At 45.3% G+C, this 21,642-nt stretch overlaps 1 protein-coding gene across 1 annotated transcript in view; it reads right to left on the reverse strand.

The window, feature by feature from the left end:
- Positions 1-21,642, reverse strand: part of MSH5 (mutS homolog 5) — a 1,348,607-nt gene that overhangs the window by 539,968 nt on the left and 786,997 nt on the right. The window contains exons 16-17 of the mRNA XM_086920580.1: positions 14,908-14,988; positions 13,847-13,934 (exon numbers count right to left, since the gene is read on the reverse strand). Of these exons, the coding sequence (XP_086776706.1) occupies positions 13,847-13,934; positions 14,908-14,988 (169 nt within the window). The remainder of the gene's footprint in view (positions 1-13,846; positions 13,935-14,907; positions 14,989-21,642) is intronic.

Genomic DNA, 21,642 nt, shown 5'->3' on the forward strand with positions numbered 1-21,642 from the left:
CACTGGCTCCGAATCTCTCATCGAATACAGTTCAAAGCCCTAGTCCTGGCCTTCAGAGCACTCAATGACCTCGGGCCAGGCTATCTTAGAGCCAGATTGAAGCAAGTCCAATCGGTTCGCTCTCTGAGATCCAACCACCTCTGTCTGTTGCTACCGCCCCGTTTTCATCGTTCGAGAAGAGGTGGCAGAGCGTTTGCTGTGGTTACGGCCAAACTATGGAACACCTTAACGCTTAGCCTCAGACTCACTGAATCAGAAACCCTCTTCAGATCCAATCTAAAAACGTACCTGTTCCCACGCGGCTAGTCGTCTAATCCTCAGCTGTTCCTGTCCATAGCGCCGGGACACCCCGGAGGGGGTAGCTGTGCGCTTTACCAAATTCCATAATAATAATAATAATAATAATAGGCAATTTTCGCCGCTTTAGCGGCCGTTTTCGGCCACTAAGCGGCGAAAATTCTGTCACCCTATTAGCAAGCTGTCGCTAACAGCAGTTAGCGGCAGCTTGTAGGCGATTGCGAGCTGTTTGGGGCCCGCTTTTCATGTTCCCTGGAAAAATTCTCGCTTTGGAGATAAACGTAGCTAATAGCACGTTATCTCCGCGATAATTTCTGACGATGCTTAACGATGAAAAAATCGTTGCTAAGCCTAGTTAGCGATAAATATCGCTAATCATTGATAATATGCCCCGTGGTTCTCTAACTACAAAAAGGAGAAGATGGCTGACACTTTTAGCAGATACAGATGCTATAAAGAAAACATTTTCTACAGATAAATCTCGCCTTATGCATCAACTTAAATAATAACCTATCATCTTTGAAAGAACTGTGAGGCATATTATCAAGGGGGCGATAGGCATTTTCGCCAAACGGCCGCTAAGCGGCGAAAATTCTATCACCCTATTAGCAAGCTGTCGCTAACAGCAGTTAGCGACAGCTTGTAGGCGATAGCGAGCTTGTCCGGGCCCGCTTTGCATGTTAGCGATAATTATCGCTAATGACATGCAAAGTGAGTGTTCCCAACCCGTTAGCGACTGAAAGCAGTCGCTAACGTCGCTAACGCCTATTAGCAAGGCAGGCTTAGCGATGGCAATATTCACGCTAAGCACGAATATCGCCAAAAAATAACACCTGCCCAGACCAGTTCTTAGCCATGTTATCCAATGGGAGGTGGATAACATGGCTAAGAACATTTAGTCGCTAATGCGTGAATATCGCTGTATTCTCAGCGATATTCACGCTATCGCCGGAAAAATTATCGCTTTGGAGATAAACGTAGCTAATAACATGTTATCTCAGCGATAATTTCTGGCGATGCTTAGCGATGAAAATATCATTGCTAAGCCTAGTTAGCGATAAATATCGCTAATCGTTGGTAATATGCCCCAGTGTTTGTTTCACACGATGGAGCCAGGTGGCAAACTGGAGTAAACAACTTGTGTTATATCTTAATAAAATTCATTATAGTACACTCCTTTAAAGAATGCAAGATTTGAAGACTTATTAACATTATCAATCACTTATCACTGAAATTGAAACAGGTAGAGTGAAACAAGACAAATATTGATGAAGACTTTAGACCATAACATGAACATTGAGAAGACAAACGTTACTGAAGATTCTTAGCCAATAACTATTCTGGCAAAGACGAAGAATATTTGAAAACATTTCAACAAAAAAACAAACAAGTCCAGTAGAGAAACCATCATATGATACTTGGGATCAGAATTTTAAGGAACCGAGTAATAAAATCATGGTTAAATATAAACTTACAAAGCCCAAATTTGGGAAAATGGTGGCTGTTGTAAAGCTCCCTGGGTGAAAAGATGGAGGAAGTTCTAGTAATCTGGAATGATGCTCACTCTCTGATTATATTAGTAAAAAAAGTTACTAAAGAGGCAAATGATTGGAAATGCGTTAATGAAAATTATACGGAAACTAACAGTAAGAAGCATTGGTAAATGCATTAGGTTTCACATATATGATTAACAATAAGCTGTTTTTTGTTGTAAGTTGTAGCTTTCTGATTAGTTGTACAATATAAGTTACAGAAAGTCTGTTAAACTGTTATGACTTGTTTATGTACAAAAAGGCAATATATTGTGCTGTTACTAGTGGTATAGTGCGGGTAAGTAATAGGAATATTCTGAAAAATTAAATGAAAGTCGGAAATAATAGAATTAATTGATATAATAGCAATATTATGTGTTTAGAGGAGTTCTTTTGGGTTCGGTGCCCCTGCACCTTCTGCACCATTCAAATCATGCCCCTTGCAAGAAAACTGCATTTATGACTGTGTGTTTAGTAATTATTGCAATATTGGTGTGTTTAGAGGAGTTTTGACAACTTTTGGCCCCGGTGCCGCTGCACCTGCGACACCCTTCAAATCGTGACCCTATTGCCTGTAAAGTAACTGCATTTGTGACTACCTGTATAGTAGTAAAATATACCAATGTTGGCAGTTTAGAGGCATTCCAACAACTTTTGTGCCCGGTGCCACTGCACCTGCTTCACCATTCAAATAATTACCCTGTTGCCTGCGAGATAACTGCATTTGTGGCTGCCTGTTTAGTTATACAATATAGCAATAATCTGTGTTGAGTGGTGTGCCTAGAGCTTTTGCTCTCAGTGCCAAAGTACTTGTTGCACTATTGAGATCATGGTCCTAGTGCCTGCTGGATAACTGGACTGTCTGTTTAATAGTAAAATATAGCAATATTTGGTGTTTAGTGGAGCTATGATAACATTTGGCCCCGGTGCCACTGCACTTGCTTAACCATTCAAATCATAAACCTGATGCCCACATAGTAACTACACTTGTGACTGCCTGTTTAGTAGTAAAATATAGCAATATCATGTGTTTAGTGGTGTGGCTAGAGCTTCTGGTCCTGGTGTCACTGCACCATTGAAATGATAACCCTATTGCCTGCTAGATTACTGCACTTGTGACTGTCTTATTTAGTAGTACAATTTGGCAAGAATCTGTGTTTAGTGAGGTCCCTAGAGATTTTGACCTCAGTGCCACTACACCTGCTGCACTGTTTAAATGATACCCCTTTTAACTGAAAGGTAACTGCAATTATGACGGTTTAGTAGTAAATATAGCAATATTAGGTGTTTATAGGCGTTCTGACAACTTTTGGGCCTGGTGCCACTGCTCCTGCTGCACCATTCAAATCACGACCCTAGTGCCTGAAAGATAACTGCGCCTGTGACTGCCTGTTGAGCTATAAAATATAGCAATAATCGGTATTTAGTTGGGTGCCTAGAGCTTTTGATCCTAGTGCCTCTGCACCTGCTGCACCTTTCAAATCATTACCCTGGTGCCTGAAAGATAACTGCGCTTGTGACTGCCTGTTTAGTTGTAAAATATAGTGTCTATCGGTGTTTAGTGGGGTGCCTAGAGCTTTTGGTCCTGGTGCCACTGCACTTGCTGCACTATTGAAATCATTGCCCTAGTGTCTGCTAGATAACTGCCTGTTTAGTAGTAAAATATAACAATCTTTGGTGTTTAGTGGAGTTATGACAACTTTTGGCCCTGGTGTCACTGCACCTGCTGCACCATTTAACTCAATCCCCTTTTAACTGCAACTGTGACTGCCTTTATATCAGTAAAATCGATCTAATAATGCCTACAAAGTGCAAACACAGGAACTGATGCATGAATAGAAAATGCCACAAACGTTCTAAGGCTAAAGCCTCTGCTTTACACAATAAAGTAATAAAAAAGCATCATTCCAGCTAGAGGAAAGTAGGATGTGCTTTCATGGTTAACCCCACTTTTTGCTGGTGTTATTCCGTTTTTTTACTAGTCTGACTAGGATCCTGCTAATCAGGACCCCAGTCACAGTGTTTCCTTCCTAAATGTATTATGGTAAGTACTTTGGTACCTCTACAATTAGTTAATGGTGTACCCTAGTAAGTCCTTAGTATATGGTACTAAGGTACACAGGGCATAGGTACACCAGGGGTCATTTATGGGCTGCAGCATGTATTTTGCCACCCATGGGAGACCACTCAAATTGTGACTACAGGCCTACCGTTGCAGCCTGTTTAAGTTAGTGCTAGCATCACTTACAGCAGATATGAGTTTCCTTATAGCAGAGGCCTTTCAATACTGAAGGCAGGGTGCTAGGCTATAAGTGTGAGGGTGCCCTGCAAGAGCAAGACACCCCTTACAAATCCTGGAATCGATTCTCCAGGCTTTGTAAGCATGGTCATCCATTTAGTACATATTGTGGACATCAAGTTAAATACTAGATGTCTAACTATACATTGGTTGCACCAAAAGCGGTCATGTTTGATATCAAACATGTTGAAATCCTACTCAAACACTGATTCCAATGTTGGATCCCATGTTTTGGAGTGCTTCCCTAGGGTGCCACCTTGTATTCCCGGTACCAGCCTTTCAGGGTCTAAAGGCAAGCTAGTGCTGCTGCCGACCACAGACACATTTCTGCCCTCCTGTTGCTGACCTAAGCTTGAGCAGGGGAAGGCAGACCAATATTTTTCCTGCCACAGGGAGGTGAAACCACCTCCCAGACAGGAATTAATGTGTACTGGGCTTTCCAGCGCCACCAGACTTCTTGAAGGGCACATTTGGTGCCCCCTTGCATACTCCAGTTTGAGCCAGTTCAGGGAGCCATTGGCTCCCACTCTGGCACGAAAACTCAACAAAGGATTAGTCGTGGGAATAGATTCAACCCCAAAACCACTTCAACTTCTACCATCTGGGCACTTTGGACTTTTTTGGACTTTGCCTGGTCTTTTCGTCCTGCCCGTCATCTCTGTCGTCTGTGCCTGTGCTTTATCCAGGTTCCTCTCCAGGCCTGTGGGCATAAAAGACACCCGAAGGAATCTCCCTTGGAGTGAAGGAGTCACTCCCCAGCATCTGTAGGCACTGCGACCAAGCTGACCCGTCTGCTGCTCCTGACGTCTTATAGAATCTGAGAGGCTCAGCAACACAGGTGGTGGTTCTGCAACTCCAGCGAGGCCTGCACTGTCTTCTGAACAAGGTTGAGGCCAGTATCCCTCATCAGATCTGCTGGAACAGAACCCATGTGCACAGCGTCAACTCACCGCTGCCAAGTTTTGTTGACTCTGTCATCCAGAGATCTTCGGGACACAAAAAGCTCCAGTCTCCAGCATCTCTTCCTGTCAAGATCTTCGTCCTCATAGTATTCTCTGCACTGTGGGCCTGCATCTTTGGTGAGCTACTCGAGCTCCTCTTGCGACTCCTGTGCCTTCGGCCTATGGGTGTACTAGAGGGTCGTCTTTGGCTTCAGTGGTCTCCCCTACTTGCTCGGGCCTGCTCTGACTCTCCTGCATTTGGCGAGGCCCCTGGACCTTGCTGTTCCCAATGTTGCGCTTTCTTTGTTTACTATATCCGCTTATGATGCCAAGGCTTGTTTGTGCCCCTGCCGGACACCAACCCTCTGCTTCTCGACTGCCAACGTGGGACAACTCGTGAACGGTTCCTGTTCTTCCAGAGCATCACCTGATCCTCACAGCTGCAGCAACAAGGTCACCGTCATCACTCCTGCATCTTCTGTCTTCGGTGGTCAGTACCTCCTGGTCACTCTCGAGTGGCATAGACTCTGTCCCCTCTACTTGCAGGTACTCCTTGTCAGGAATCCATACTTGGATTTCCCAGACTCTTTCACCGTCTTCACCAGCTACATCTTTTCTGAAGACCTCCATTGTGGTCAACAGCAGTTTCTGATGCCACTTCACACCTTTGAACCCGGTATCTTGGTTCCTGGGGTATCCACGGGTGCTTCCATATTTCACAGGGTCCTCTGGGAAGTGTCCTTCCTCTTGAAAACTGCCACAGCGACTTCCCCATTGGCTTGCATTGAGTACGCTGCTCTGTCTCTACTCTGCACCGGCCTCCTGGGGGGGAGGTCATGGGTACTTCCTTTGAGTGGTTCCTTGGGTCCCCAACTCTTCTAGGTCTTCTGGGTCAAATTGCGACTTTGGTCTTAGTTCACATTCCACTTTATTAGTATATGGTTGGGTCTCCCCTTGGCGACCACTGTGTATGAACAATAGTTACTTACCTGTAAACAGGTGGTTCTCCAGTATTGGTGTCTTTCATAGATTCACATGCCTGAATCATTCCCCGTCGTCGGAGTGGGAGTCCCACGGTATATAAAAAAGTAATAAAATGCCATAATACATATTGCAAATATCAGAAATACCCAACCAGGAAGTAAAGTAGCACCAGCTACAGAAGAAAAAACCCTCACCCGCGTGACTATCCTAGTCATTATGTCTTAGTCCAAACTGCAGCCAATCAGGCGACAGCACCCACCAGAATGTTCTCCCCAGAGGCTCAGGCTCTCAGATTTTCTCGCACCGGAGTAGACTCCATAATGCCTGAGTGAGTCTCTGGGGGGAGGCGGGCGGGTTGCATGTGAATCTATGAAAGACACCAATACTGGAGAACCACCTGTTTACAGGTAAGTAACTATTGTTCTTCTCCAGTATTAGGGGTGTCTTTCATAGATTCACATGCCTGAATCAGAATAGTAAGCAGTACTCCTAGCATAACGCTCGTAGACGTCAGATAATCAAATACATAAATATAAATATATATATATATATATATATATATATATATATATATATATATATATATATATATACACTGTACATGTATAACAATTATCATCAACATCTGAAATAACGTCTAAAGAGCATAGAGGAGGAGGTGGAAACAGAGGCTCACCTTATTTGAAAAGATTGCGCAGCACTGCTCTTCCAACCGAAGCATCTGCGTCGTCTGCTGAATCTAGACAGTAGTGTCTAGTAAAGGTGTGCTGCTAGACCAAGTAGCAGCTCTGCAAATCTGTCTAAGAGGCACACCAGCAAAAAGGGCAGTGGAAGAGCTAACCGCCCTTGTAGAATGTGCTCTTGGCAAGGCCTGTAAGGGTCTACCGGCCTGCTGATGACAAAGTCCAATAGTAGAGGAGACCCATCTAGCAATGGTTTGTTTTGACAATGCACATCCCTGGCGCTGCCGCCCATAAGCCACGAACAGCTGGTCTGTTTTGCGGATGGCAGAGGTTCTTGAAAGGTAAAACTTAAGACATCTTCTAATGTCTAATGAATGTAGTGCTCTCTCAGCTGGAGACTGTGGGGTTGGAAAGAATGTCTTCAGGACAACCGGCTCATTCAAATGAAAGTCCAAGGGTACTTTTGGCATGTACGTTGGATTAGTACGTAGCACCACTGAGTCCGTGGTGAATGGAATGAAAGGCGCTTTAGATGTAAATGCCTGAATGTCGCTAACCCTTCTAGCAGATGTTAAGGCTAGTAACAATGATACTTTCCATGTCAAAAATTTCAGGTCCACCTTATGGATCGGGTCAAAAGGGTGGCGCATGAGCTGAGTTAGCACGACATTCAGATGCCATGCAGGAGGAGGTTTACGTACAGGCGGAAACATACGAAACAATCCTTTGAAAAATTGTTGTATAATCCGCACAGAAAACAAAGAATTTGATCCATCTTGACGAAATCTAGAAATGGCAGCCAGGAAGACTTTAAGAGTAGAATGTGCCAAACCCAATCTGGCCAAATGCAAAAAGAAAGGAAGGATTTGCTCTGGTTTGGCATGAATGGGATGTAGACCATTGGATTGGCACCATGCACAGAAACGCCTCCACTTAAGCTTGTAGGTTTTGATCGTGGATGGAGCTCTGGCCTTCGCCAGTACCTCCTGACAGTCTTGTGGAATATTTAAGTGTGCAAATTCCATGTGTTGAGGAGCCAAGCTGACAATTTCAGCGAGTTCGGGTCCGGATGGTACACTCTGCCCTGCTGGGTAGAGAGAAGATTCGGAATGCGTGGAAGTTGGATAGGGTTGCATTCCGAGAGAAGAAGGAGCTCGGTGAACCAGTATTGCCGGGGCCATCATGGAGCAATTAGTATCAACCGGCATGGCTGCTTCTTCATCTTCCTGATGACCTTCGGGATCAGAGGTATCGGTGGAAAAGCGTATGCGAATATTTGATTCCAATTCAGCGAAAGGGCATCCCCGCACGAGTCCTTGTGGGGAACCCAGCTTGCAAAGTATGGGCATTTCCGGTTCTGGTATGTCACAAACAAGTCCAGATCTGGATGCCCCCACAGCTGAAAGATGCGGTTCAGAGATGGTAGATGTAGTTCCCACTCGTGAGTGCAGCCCGTGGACCTGCTGAGAGAGTCCGCTAACACATTTGCGATTCCCGGAACATGGACCGCTGACAGATGGATATTGTGAGTCAGGGCCCAAGTCCAAATCTCTTGTGCTTGTTGTGACAACCGGGCTGATCTTGTGCCTCCCTGCTTGTTTAGATAATGCATGCAGGTGGTGTTGTCTGTTCGAATTAAAACTGTGGCGCCTTCCAGAGTCGTTTGAAAGGACTTCAGGGCCAGAAATATTGCGTGCAATTCTAGCCTGTTTATGTGCCATCTCATTTGGATCTTGTTCCATTTTCCGCTGACCGTCATGCCTTGGAGGTGAGCACCCCAGCCCGTCATTGAAGCGTCCGTCGTTACTATGATCCTGGGCACTTCCGTGAGGAACGAGAATCCCACTTGCATGTTTGTATCGTTCAGTCCACCATAGGATTGCTTCCCGCATTCGAGGCGTAATTTGGATGATATCCTCGAAGGACCCCGACACTTGAATCCACTGGCGACTGAGCTCCTCTTGCAAGGGTCGCATCCGAAGACGACAGTTGGGGGTAAGAAGAATGCAGGAAGAAATCATTCCGATGAAAGATTTGAACATGCGCACTGAAACGCACCTTTTTAATAACAGTGCCACAGCTAACCGTTGAATCTTTTCCTGTCTTTCTCTTGAGATGAATACTTGGGCGAGCTTGGTGTCCAGCGTCGCTCCCAAGAAAGTCTTTCTTGTTGCTGGCGTGAGGTGTGACTTTTCGAAGTTTACTGAGAAACCCAGGCTTTGCATCAGTGACAGAGTTGTTTGGATGTGATCTTGCGCCATGTCGAAAGAACTGGCCTTGACAAGGCAATCGTCCAGATATGGATATATCTGTATCGATTGCAACCGAAGGTGGGCAGCCACCGGGCCAGTATCTTCGTAAACACTCTGGGGGCTGAACGCAGTCCAAATGGAAGAACTTTGAACTGGAAGTCCCTGCCAGCCACTCTGAACCTCAGAAACTTCCGATGCTTGGGAAAAATCGGTACGTGAAAGTATGCATCCTGAAGGTCAAGTGTTGCCATGTACTCCCCTGCCGAAAGAAATTGGAGGATTTCTTGAAGTGTTAGCATCCTGAAGGACAGCTTTTTTAGGAATTTGTTTAGGGCACGCAGGTCGAGGATGGGACGCCATTCCCCCGACTTCTTGCGAATAAGGAAAAATCTTGAGTAGAAGCCTTTTCCCTTCTGATGATGAGGTACTCTTTCTATTGCTCCCTTCCGAATCATGGCGTAGATTTGGGCGAAAAGCTCCGTGAGGTGCGCTGGAGGCGGTCCTTTTGGGGGGCAATTTGGGGGAGTTTTTACGAATTCCAAAATGTGACCTCTGGCTACCACATCCAGAACCCATTTGTCTGTGGTAATTGTGGACCAATTCAAGTAATTTTGGGATATTTTTCCTCCAATTTGGTTCGGGTTGGTACAAAGTGGTGGCAGGATGCGTACCTCATTTCTTACTGTCTCTTCCTCGATAATTAGATTTTCCTCGAGGTTGAGAGAAATTTCCTTTCCTTTGTTCATATGTCTGCTGCCTATATGGCTGGAATCTTTGGTTTCCTTGGGCGGAAGAATAGGAACGCTGCTGGTTATAACTATTAGAGAAGTTCCTTCTTCCTTTTGCTCCACGAAAGGAAGACTTCCTGTATTGCAGAGTACCCAGCGAACGTGCTGTCTCCGTATCTTTTTTGATGGCGTCCAGAGCATCATCAACATGTTTTCCAAATAAGTACTCTCCATCAAACGCCATGTCTATAATCCTTGTTTGGACCTCTTGCCGAAAGGATGTTGCCTTCAACCATCCTTGTCTTCTGAGAACAGCTGCACCCGCTAACTGTCGAAATCCCGTTGCAGCAACGTCCACTGCAGCATCAATTATTTCAGAGGAGACATACTCTCCTTCCTGAAGGATCTTTTTTGCCTCAGTTCGATCTGGCTCGGGAAGTTTGTCCATGTACGGCGAGATGTCCGACCACATCTGCCTGTTGTATCTCCCTAATATGGCTAGGGAGTTTGCGGCCCTGATTGTCGTTGCTGCAATAGTAGAAACCTTTTTACCGATAGAATCCAGGCGTCTTCCATCCTTGTCTGGTGGAACAGAGACTTGAGATGTCGAATTAGAAGACCTCTTCTGCGCTGCCTGCGCTACCACAGAGTCCGCTTTAGCTTGTCCGACAAGGCACGCTGGAGAAGAAGTCGGCGCCCTATATTTCTTATCTACTCTCGGAAGCACTGCCAGTAAAGAATTTGGCTTTGACATGATCTTTAGGCCCTCTTTCCAGATGAATTCTATAATCGGAATGGTCCAACTCTGTTTCTGTGGTGTAGACTTGAAATCATACAAGAAGCAGTCTTCTTGCTTTGATTCCATGGTTATCATGAATCTCTTTGTTGCCCTATCCATGATCTTGTGGAATGAGGCAATGTCCACGGGTGGTGACTCAGATGTAGTAGGTTCTGCCGGAGAGGGCGTGTTTGCATTATAATTCTCATACTCAGACGATTCTGAAACATTGTCCAGTTCACCTTCTTCCTGTTCCTCATGCTCTGAGAATTCTTCCTCTCCTGTCTGAGGAGCTGTAACGTGCGCCGGAGATAATGTTGGACGTTCTCCCTCCAACGTCACAGAAACCACTGGTTGCGACTGCTTAACCAACGGAGTCGCTGTCCTAGGTCTTGGTGTAGATACCTGGGATTCCTCTGACTCTGAAGGTGGGAATCGTCTGTAATAGTCACTGAGCATATACTGCAGATTGCGAAACAAATCATCAGGCATCTGCATGCCAGGAGCAGGCCTATCTGCATGTGACGTAAGCTCAGTCTCATCCATCTCTTCCTCCATATCCTCTTGAACTTTAATTCGGAGGTCAGATGGACTTCTAGCTGCTCCAAAATTCTCATCCTCATAGGATCCTTCCTCATCGGAATCCAAACGTTTGTCTGGCACTACTGGCGTAGAAGAAATCGTCTCAGTAGTTGCTCTTTTCCTCAACAGCGTAGCTGTAGTTGCAGGCGATGGCAAAGGAATCCCTGATGTATGCGCTGACCAAACTTGCAAGGCAGTGCAGCTTGACAGAGGCGGCGTCGATGGTATCTCAGTTTGCTGTTGAAACTGTTGTCTCGCCGAAGGTACCGTCGTCGACGGGGTCGTCGTCGAGGTCGTCGACGGTAGCTTCGTCGACGTGGTCTTCGTCGTCGACGAGGATCTTTTCGTCGACTAGGTCGTCGACGGTAACACCGTCGACGGGGACGCCGTCGAGGCTGTCGACGGTGGCTTCGTCGACGTGGACTTCGTCGTCGACGAGGGTTTAACCGTCGACGGTAACGCCGTCGACGTCGAGGACTTCGTCGAAGGCAGCATCTTCATTGTCAACGGGGATCCAACCGTCGACATCAAAATCGTAGACGAGGAACTCGTCGACGGTACTTTAGCCGTCGTCGACGGGACAATCGTCGACGACGAGATAGGTCTGATATGAACATGAACCAGAGTAGAGGATGAAGCCGAAGACATGACAAGAGTAGGCTTTGGAGAGGAGAAAGTCATAGTGCAGGTGGTAGACGTGGCCACATGTGAGGAAACACAGTCCTTTTTTGACGTTGAAATTGTCAAAGGTGGCAACTGAGGAGGCACAGATTTTGAAGATTTCTTGGGAACTGAAGATTTCCCAGACTTCTTAGAGGGCGTACTATCACCTTTAGCAGGTGGGAGAGTCTTACTCGAAGTACTAGGCCCAGGAGCATCCTGAGAGGATTGGGCCATCTTAGCCACCTTAGCCCTTGGAGATGACACCTCAGTGTCTGCCTTCCTCTTAGTAGAAATAAATGAAGACCCAGAGGCAAAGCTTCCTACCTCAGATAAAGGGTCCTCTTTGTCCTTGAGTCTGTTTAGCCACAATAGTAGTCGTCCTTCTCTATCCCTGATGGTCTTAGGGGGGAAGGTCCGGCAGATCTTGCACTCCTTTGCCTTATGGTCAGGATAAAGGCAATATAAACATTTCTTGTGGGGATCTTCCTTGAAAAGTCTTTGTTTCCCACAAGAATCACAGGCCCTGAAAAGGGATTTTGAAGAAGACATCTGAAAAGTTGAAGAAACTAACTGTGTAGAAGAAAAAACTGAGCAGAGCTCAGGGAGACTCCCTTCACACGACGTGCGGTAGAAAATCTGAGAGCCTGAGCCTCTGGGGAGAACATTCTGGTGGGTGCTGTCGCCTGATTGGCTGCAGTTTGGACTAAGACATAATGACTAGTCACGAGGGTGAGGGTTTTTTCTTCTGTAGCTGGTGCTACTTTACTTCCTGGTTGGGAATTCTGATATTTGCTATATGTATTATGGCATTTTATTACTTTTTTATATACCGTGGGACTCCCACTCCGACGACGGGGAATGATTCAGGCATGTGAATCTATGAAAGACACCCCTAATACTGGAGAATTGTGCTACTTACCTGTTCTCCTTTTGAAATATTGTGTGCATTGTGTCTCTATCACTAGGTAGGAGATATACCCTTGTGTAAGTGAGTGTGTATCATAAATACAGCTATTTTTATACCTACACTATGTGGTTCTTTTTCGTTTAACCTACACTACATGATTAGTACTGGTAAAACAAACTGCGTAACACTCCTTCTGGAGAAAGCCTGGAGGCTGCTCTCCACAGCTACCACTTAGAGAGCTTTCTATGGTTGTCTAAGACCACTTAAATTGCCATAAGAGTTGTCTGGATTTGTGCAAGGTGCTTCACTTAAATAAATGTGCACCATATACTAAGCCAGCCTCCTACACATGCGAATCAATTAACATCTTATTCTAGAGCATCTACGTGTCCATTTGTAAAAGACAGCGGATATGATCTTGTTTGGACAAAAGTCAACTAAGAGTACTATGGAGCATCCTTAGCTGCTCTGGGATGCCACCACTCTGTGTCATATAGTATGTCTAGTAGAGAATAAAACCTCTGCACATTATTTAAGGGACTAGGGCCAGAGGGGGTGGTATCCCATTCCCCATTGTCTCAGCTTAGTTTCAAAGCTCTCTCTAAACATCAGGCCGTCTATTATAAAATCATTAGCTTATAGGGTACTCATAGGTAGAAAATACTAATTTTTGTTTTGTTTTATATAGTGTTTGTATAGAGTCTGATCTGACTCCATATTTCTGTTGTCTGAATGTTCATTAGAGAATCAAATGAAACTGGCTAAAAGAAAGTTGAGGCTTGGAATGGTTTAGGATGTAAAAGTGCTCAGTCATAAAGTATAAGTTTGCCTGTATAAGTTTAAGTATAAGTTTCCTTGGTGATGTTGCCTTCTGTGGCTTTAATGATTAACCTCAGGGCTAGCCAGTTTAAACCCTTAAAAACTATGATGCATCAGTGATATCACTGTTCCTATACTTAACCTTGAACTAATATGTAGAGTGCGTTTCCACACTTACCTGTTTATTTGTGTCTATGACTTCAGTCGCAGCTAGTTTGAACACCTCATCAGTGATGTCATTGTTCCCACAAAAGCTTTACCGAACATATGGAAGGTGCATGCTGAAGCTTATTTGTCTCTAGACGCAAGTCTCCCTTAGGGTGCACCCCTGGGTCTGTGTGATGAACCAGACTCCAGGTGCAGCCTCCAGGATTCACGCACCTCTGATCTCACAGTGCAGGTCTCCCAGCATAGCGTCCAGTTCCTTGGTCCTGGCGCTTCTGTAGTGCAGTCGATCCTCAGACAGGAACTGAGAAGGAAGCAGAGAGGAGCTGGTCTGTAGGGTTGATCTCTGCCTAGTTAGGCTTCTATCCAATTACAAATGACGAACAGGTTTATGGCTTAGAGAGCACCGCTACTCGTCAGGTTAGACAGCTGTTCGGGCACTTATATTAGATGGTTAGGCTATTGTTTAGGTTAAACATATTATACATGCGTTATAATGACATGCGTTGTAGTCACATGCAATGTAATGGCTGTGTTTTAGTGACATGCTATATAAAGGATGTTGCGATGTAATGACTGCGTTGCAAAGATTGTTTCCCCATACCTGCTCCTATCCTAGTCAGAAAAGCTACCCAGACCTAAATAATTCCACTTGATCAGAAATACTTCCAGATCTGGATACCTTATAGTGCATCCTAACACCTGAAGAATGCGCTGTAGTGTTGGGGCACTTTTCAATTCCCACCCACATAATCGTAAAATGTTACATTAACTTGGTTCACACAGTCAATTGAGTCTAGATTCTAATAGAGAAACACACTATGCCACTTTAGATAAACACCAGCTATAAACAGCCTTGGTCCTGCTCCAGATCCCTTCCTGATGTGAAAAACAAACAACCCTAGATAAGGTCCAGATTAAGTAGCTTCATGTGGTGTTATCATCTTACATTCTAGACATTCTGCTAGTTTCACACATCTATGCATAAATATAACTCTTGCCTGTGTTTAAAGCTATCCTCAGCACATCTGCGTTTGACAATGACTCTGCCTCTTAACATAGTACGTTAAAAGGAGAATTTAAGAGTCAACTATACAATGTATTTTCATCAAGCACTAAGAACCTCTTTTATCACATTCAGTTTATAAAGAAAATTAAATCACATCTCTTAGAAGGCTCCTTAGCCATTGATGACGAGTTTACATAACTCCCCATCTAAAGTGGCAATTATATTCAAATTATCTATCATATGCGAAAAGGGTTATGAATTCTCTCACCATAAAATCCAGCCCTTCGATCTCAAAGTCATTCTTATCCACCATGCTGGGGAGCCGCGGGATGGAGAGCAGGAATCCGATCTATGCGAGTGGGATACAGAGAAATGAATGAGAGGGTTGTGACTGCATTTATACTGTCAGAGATATTCCCAACTCTTCAACTGTTGAAGACGGACGCAATAGCTTATCATTTTCAAAGTCTGACGATATTTCCATAGATACACATTTGAATAGCCTCTGCAGTAAAGGGTGGATGGATCCCTTAAACACCGTCCATCACACAGCTGGACAGGGAGACCAGAAATGCTCAAACCAGTAGGCTACCTACGTCTCCTCGAATAATCGCTCCCTTTCCATCCATCCATCCATCCTCTCTCTCTCTCTCTCTCTTCTCTTATCGCTTTCTCTCTACATTCCCCCTCGCTCCCTCGCTATCTCTCTCTCTTCTGAGCCCACCCAAGCCTGCTGCACTTAAACTTGGGGAGCAGAGAAAAGTGAAAGAGGCACCGGGAGCGGTTTCAAAACTGGGCTTTCAAAACCAGCTCAAGCCCCTCAGGGAAATGCCCAGTGGAATAAAAGGCCTGTCCGGCCATGGTCCCTCCTCAACGGTAGTGGATGTGGCCGTCTTGTTGGTTACTTCCAAAACTAAATAAATAACCCATGCCGTTTTTAATGTAAGATCAGCTTTTTTCAGAGTTTAGTTTCAAAATGAGGAAGACATCCTCTTTCTGATAATAAGTTTGGCAAAGCCATATGTCTGACTATTTTATGAAGGGAAAGTGTTTCTTCATTCACTGGCAAGTTCTGAGTGTGCTATTGTGTGGGTGGGCGAGTGGGTAATGAGTTGTCAATTCAATGAATGAATGAGTGAGTGCATGGAGGTATGGATAAGTAATGGTGACTGCATGGCTGGCAGAGGAGGCCTGTCATTACCGGTGTGGGGGCTCTGCCCCCTCCCACACCCTCTTTTTCAAAGCATAATGAGTGTCTGCCAGGCTGAGTCAAAGACCAACCTGGCAGTATCTCACCATGCTGTCTGGTCATTTACATGCAATATTGCGCAGGCACCTGGCGTTCTGAGCCACGTTTTAATAGACTGCACATCTCACAGCCCTGAGGGCAGTGACATCATCATCATGATCATGATCAATTCTGTGCCCCTTGCAAGGAGCACAGAATTATAAATGAGTGGTTCGTGCCTCTTGTTTATTCATCTTTTTTTATTTTTTAGTGTCTGGTGTCCATTAGCAAATAAAGATTTTTCTTTTGTGCTTTTGGCCACTCAGGCAGCCACAGGGCCCGATGACACGCCTGCTCCCTTCAAGGAGCAGCGCGTCTCCCTTCCCTTATAAAATCAGCCCGAGGGATGGTGACTCCGGGCCCACCTAGAGGCTTGGGAGGGGGTTATTATATTATTTAAAGGTAAACGTTGATTACAAATCAATTGACCTCACATGGATAAAATGTATTTCTTTACATATTCGCTGACGCCTCTGCACTCCATTAAAGTTGGAAGCCGTCAGAGCGGGACCAAGGGAACAAAGTATGTCACAAAATCTACCTTTATCCTGAAGATGGTCTCATTGATATATTGCCACGAAGACCAAAACGTCGGCGTATAACCCATTTATCTCTTTGGTTATTGTTAATGGATTTACTTTGAGTCTTGAATCCTATGTACAGGACGGACTAATCATTGATTGTACGGAGATGGGCAGCTATACATTGATGACTAGGATATCTATTTATATTTGTTTGGATTGTGTTTTCTGTTTTCAATGTATGTGAGAATTGTTTGTTTGTCCCGTTTCTTGTACTTATATAAATCAAATTATTTTGATACACCCGGATATTGCTCTTTATTTTCTGATTGGATCGTAGTAGACTTTACTTTAATATCCAGTAGTTATGCTTATTTAGTTGATGACTTTAGGGTAGAACCGAACCCGGCTAGTGATCATAACCCCCTTATGTTGTCAATGAGTACAGTGACACCAAGGACAATGCCCCTAGAACAATCAACAACATATAACCACAATCAAGGGGTTAGAATAAAATGGGACAAGATCAATCCCAAAGAAATGGAGGAACGGGTCATTGAAGCTAATTTATTAGAAATAATGACATGCCTAACGGCCACTTCTGATCCACAGAAGATAGTGCAAAGGTTTGAGGCCCTCTGTAAGAATGTGGCCACAAATCTACTTAAACCAGTTAAGAAAGGTGTCACCAAAGATAAGAAATTGTTTAATGGGGAATGTTCCAAAGCACAAACAGTGCTGAGGACGGCTCTCCATGTGGTACCCCGGGATAAAGAAATGGTCAGGAATGCAAGGCAAATGTATAGAAAGGCAGTTGAGAAGAGAAAAACGGAATTAAGGGTGAAGGCCTGGGATGATTTGGAAAAAGCCAGTGATCTGCGAGATAGTAGGTTGTTTTGGGAGGTCATAAACCGCCCACTTTTTATTAGTTTATTTATTTATTTATTTTGGACATTTTTAAAGCACACTGTTACCCGGAGATGTCCTGGCGCTGATTGATCACTAGCGGGCGTGGGGATGAGAGTTAGTGTGAGAATAGTCAGGTTTTAAGAGCCCTTCTGAATGTGAGCAAGTCGGGAATCTGTCTGAGGTTCAGAGGCAGCGAATTCCATGCCTTGGCGGCTCCCAGGGAAAGACTTCTGCCTCCCCAGCGGGCTTTTCTTACTCTGGGGACTACTGCCAGGCCCTGCTCAGCTGATCTTAAAGCTCGCACTGGTTTGTACCACTGGAAGAGAAGGGTCATACTTTGGGGGCCCAGGCTGCGCAGAGCCTTAAAAATCACGCAGAGTGACTTAAAAGCGATTCTTTTCCGAACAGGCAACCAGTGTAGCTTTACAAGGTCCTGAGCTACTGAGGTGAACTTGGGGGTGCCTGTGATCAGGCCTGCTGCTGCATTCTGCAGGATTTGAAGTTTGTTTAAAAGTCCCTGTTGGGCATTCAGCAGCAGACCGTTGCAGTAGTCTAACCGGGACATCACCAGTCCGGTCACTATTGTCTTCTTGTGTTCGACAGGAAGAAATGGCAGGACTTTCTGGATAGTTTTAAGAACGTAATGGGTAGCCGAGGACAGTGCATTGATATGTGGCCTGAAGGACAAAGAGTCGTCCATCAGGACACCCAAATTTTTTACTTTCGAAACTGGAGAAGGGGGAGCCCCCATTTGTTCTGGCCACCAACGAGGGGACCAGAAGTTCTCACATGACCCAAACAGCAGCACTTCTGTTTTTGCAGAATTGAGCTTCAGGCAGTTTCCTGCCATCCACTTGCTCACCTCCCACATGCAGCATCTGAACCGGTCTGCAGTGCTATCCAATTCTCCCTGACGCAGTGACACCACAATCTGCGTGTCGTCAGCGTAGGATGTGAGATTGAATCCGAAGGATCTAATCACTGGCGCCAAGGTGGAGACGTAAGCATTAAAAAGAGTCGGGCTCAGGGAAGACCCCTGAGGGACTCCGCAGGGGAGCACAATTGGCTCAGATTCGAAGTCTCCCAAGGCCACCGACTGAGTCCTGCCGGATAGGAAGGCTTGCAGGATGTCGAGAGCCTTTCCCTGAATCCCACTGGCCCTCAGACGGTCCACCAATATTTTATGGTGGACTGTATCGAAGGCTGCGGATAAGTCCAGCGGGATCAGGGCACCTCTGCCCCCCTTATCCAGCACCCTTCTTATATCTTCGGCTGATTTAATCAGTGCTGATTCGGTGCTATGTCCCGCCCTGAATCCATGTTGTGAGGAGTCCAGTCTCTCTCCTGATCTCAGGAAGGAACTAAGCTGTCTATTTAGTATGCGCTCCATGATTTTGGCTGGGAGGGGTAGTCTGGCGATGGGACGAAAGTTGTTTAAGTCTGTTGGGTCCAAATTGTTTTTTTTAGAAGAGGTAAGAAGGAAGCCTGTTTCCAGCGTAGGAGAAATTCCCCCTTGTCCAGCATGATATTGAACAGGGGGGTAAGACCCGAGGCGATGGTAGAGGGAGCTAGTTTGGCATGCGTATCAGGGGTGCATGAGTTTGAGGCACTAGTCGTAATTTGATTGTTCAAGGGATGAAAGATCTTCTCTACTTTATTCAGAAAGAATTTGGCTAGGTCTTCGCATAGCTGGCGACTAGGTGGTATATCTACTGATTTAGGGGCTGTCAAGGAGGAAATTGTGTTGAATAGTTCCTTAGGAGAATTATTTGCTTCCTTAATCCGTTTGGAAAAAAACTCACATTTAGCCAAGCGGATCATCTCCTTGTAGGCTCTCAGCTCTGCATTGAGCAGTTTTTTATCCTCTTCCTTATAATTTTTCCGCCATAGTCTTTCTAATTTTTTACAACGAGTTTTATGGTCTCTGATTTGTTCTGAGAACCAAGGGGCAGAGGGGCTTGTGCGAGTGGAATGTTAGTGGAATGTTGGACAGTCGGGGGGCAAGTTGCATACAGGCAGCCTCCAGCCAACTTGTGTAGTCTGTAGCTGCTTCCTCCACGTTTCTTGTGGGGGGCCGTATAGAGGATTTCAAAAGACCCTCCAGTGTCTTGCCTTCTACATTTTCCCATTTCCTGATCTTTTTAGGGGCAATTTTAGCCTTGCTCGATCTGGGGGGGGGGGGAGTTAAGCTGATGTTGAAATGGACTGCGGCATGATCCGACCAGGAGATCGGCTGAACTGCGGTAACACCTAGGTTAGGAGGATTGGAAAAAATACCGTCAAGGGTGTGCCCTGCCTTATGAGTTCGGCCACGGACCATTTGCTTTAATTCTACTCCTTGTAGCAGTTCTAGGAGATCCTGAGTGTCCGGGTCAATGCTATTCTCAAGATGAAAATTAAAATCTCCAAGTAGCCTGAAGGAGTTGGCGCAGATGGCTTCTTCTAGCAGGCTACTCAAGGCTGAAAGGAAAGGTGCTTTAGCCCCGGGCGGCCTATAAAGTAGGCAGCCTCTAAGGGTTTGATCGTCAGAGAGGATGAAGTTAAAGATAAGTGCTTCGTCTAAGTCGGTTTCACCAGGCTGTACTATCCCTCAGAGGGATTTATGATAGATGATAGCCGAGCCACCACCTTTCTTCTTTTCTCTATTCTGTGTAAGACAGACATAGGCTGGGGGAGTAGCAATGACAATATCTGGGCCTGATGCTGCATCTGTCCAGGACTCAGTTATAAAAGCAATCATAACCTTAGAGTCCTGAATGAGCTCCGCCAGTTCGGTGCTGTGTTTTACCAGAGATCTGGCATTAAGTAGCATGCATTTCATAGTGGGCAGTTTTTTTGTCTCTATGGTATTGTGTGGGTCCTTGGAAATTGGCAAGGAGTGCCAGAGAACCATGGGAAGGGTCTGCTTACAGTTAATACATTGATGGGGAGAGAGCGGGAGGACATCCCCCATGGCCATTATAGGGCAGCATTTTGTGTCGGTGTTGCAGCCAATCGTCAGTAAGGTATTGCGGTTGTAGACCTGCCGCAAAGTAGATTTTTTATCCAACTGGCCAGGGATTCCGGCCCTAGGCGCGGGTCCGGTGCGGACGGGCGCAGTGGAGAGAGGTCTATGGCATCGCATATAACCGGGGAGGCTTGGGAGACCCACTATTCAAAAATATTTAATCCGCAGGGAATTTTAATAGTAAATGATTGTGAGGATGATGTTCCCTTAAATGTTGAGTCTGCACGGCAGCTCAGCCTTTCGCTTTCCCTGGAGGAAGTGGAGGAGGCTTTAAGAAAAGGCATTGCTCTGAAGGCCCCAGGGCCTGATGCCGTACCACTGGATTTGTTTAAAAATAATCCTCAACGTTGGGCATCCCTCCTGCTAAATGTTTTTAAGGCAACTATTGTGGGACGCATCCCATCATCCTGGAAAGAGGGGTTATTTGTTCCCATCTTCAAGAAGGGAGAAAACGATGATCCCCGTTGCTATAGGCCGATCTCCCTAATAGACGCCTCATGTAAACTATTGGGGAGAGTTATATTGGCGCGACTGGAAACATGGGCGGATGTATCAGGCATTATTGTGGACTCTCAATACAGCTTTAGGAGAGGGCAGGGGGACTACAGAGCAGTGCCTAAATTTAGCAATGATTATGGGTTATTACATGAAGGCCAGGGGTGTTTTAATACACTTGGCCTTCATGGACTTATCCAGTGCTTTTGATACTGTTTGTAGGGGAAAGCTCTGGTCTTTAATGGAGTCTATGGGGTTCGAGGAGCCACTGGTCACCCTGTTACGTAGATTGCATGCTGCAACTTCTGTTGCTGTATGATATGGCCCAGGCGGCGAAAAAACTGGGAAAATTGCCTCATCTGAAGGCGTCCGCCAGGGATGTATCATGGCACCCTTCTTGTTTTTAATTTACACAAATGGTTTGCAACAGTTTTTATTGCAAAAATGCTTAGATTTTCCCAAGATAAACGGCAAATATGTAACGCTGCAGTCATATGCGGACGATACTGTTTTGATGACTCTAACGGCTAACAGCATGCAGAAATGTCTGGATGCCTTTAATGAATTCATGTTGGGCTTAGATCTCAGGGTCAATTTTAATAAATCATATGCTATGGCCTGTGGCCCAGGCCGAATTAAGATCTGTAAATATACCATGGACAATATCGTCATTGAAAAAGTCACAAATTCTAATTATTTAGGAAATCTTTCTAATAGAACTTTGAATTGGATGACTTGATAAACACTCAGATCCAAAACACATCTAGACCTATAGAGGCCCTT

The sequence above is a fragment of the Lissotriton vulgaris genome, chromosome 5, assembly GCF_964263255.1.
Source record: "Lissotriton vulgaris chromosome 5, aLisVul1.2, whole genome shotgun sequence".
Taxonomy (NCBI): domain Eukaryota; kingdom Metazoa; phylum Chordata; class Amphibia; order Caudata; family Salamandridae; genus Lissotriton; species Lissotriton vulgaris.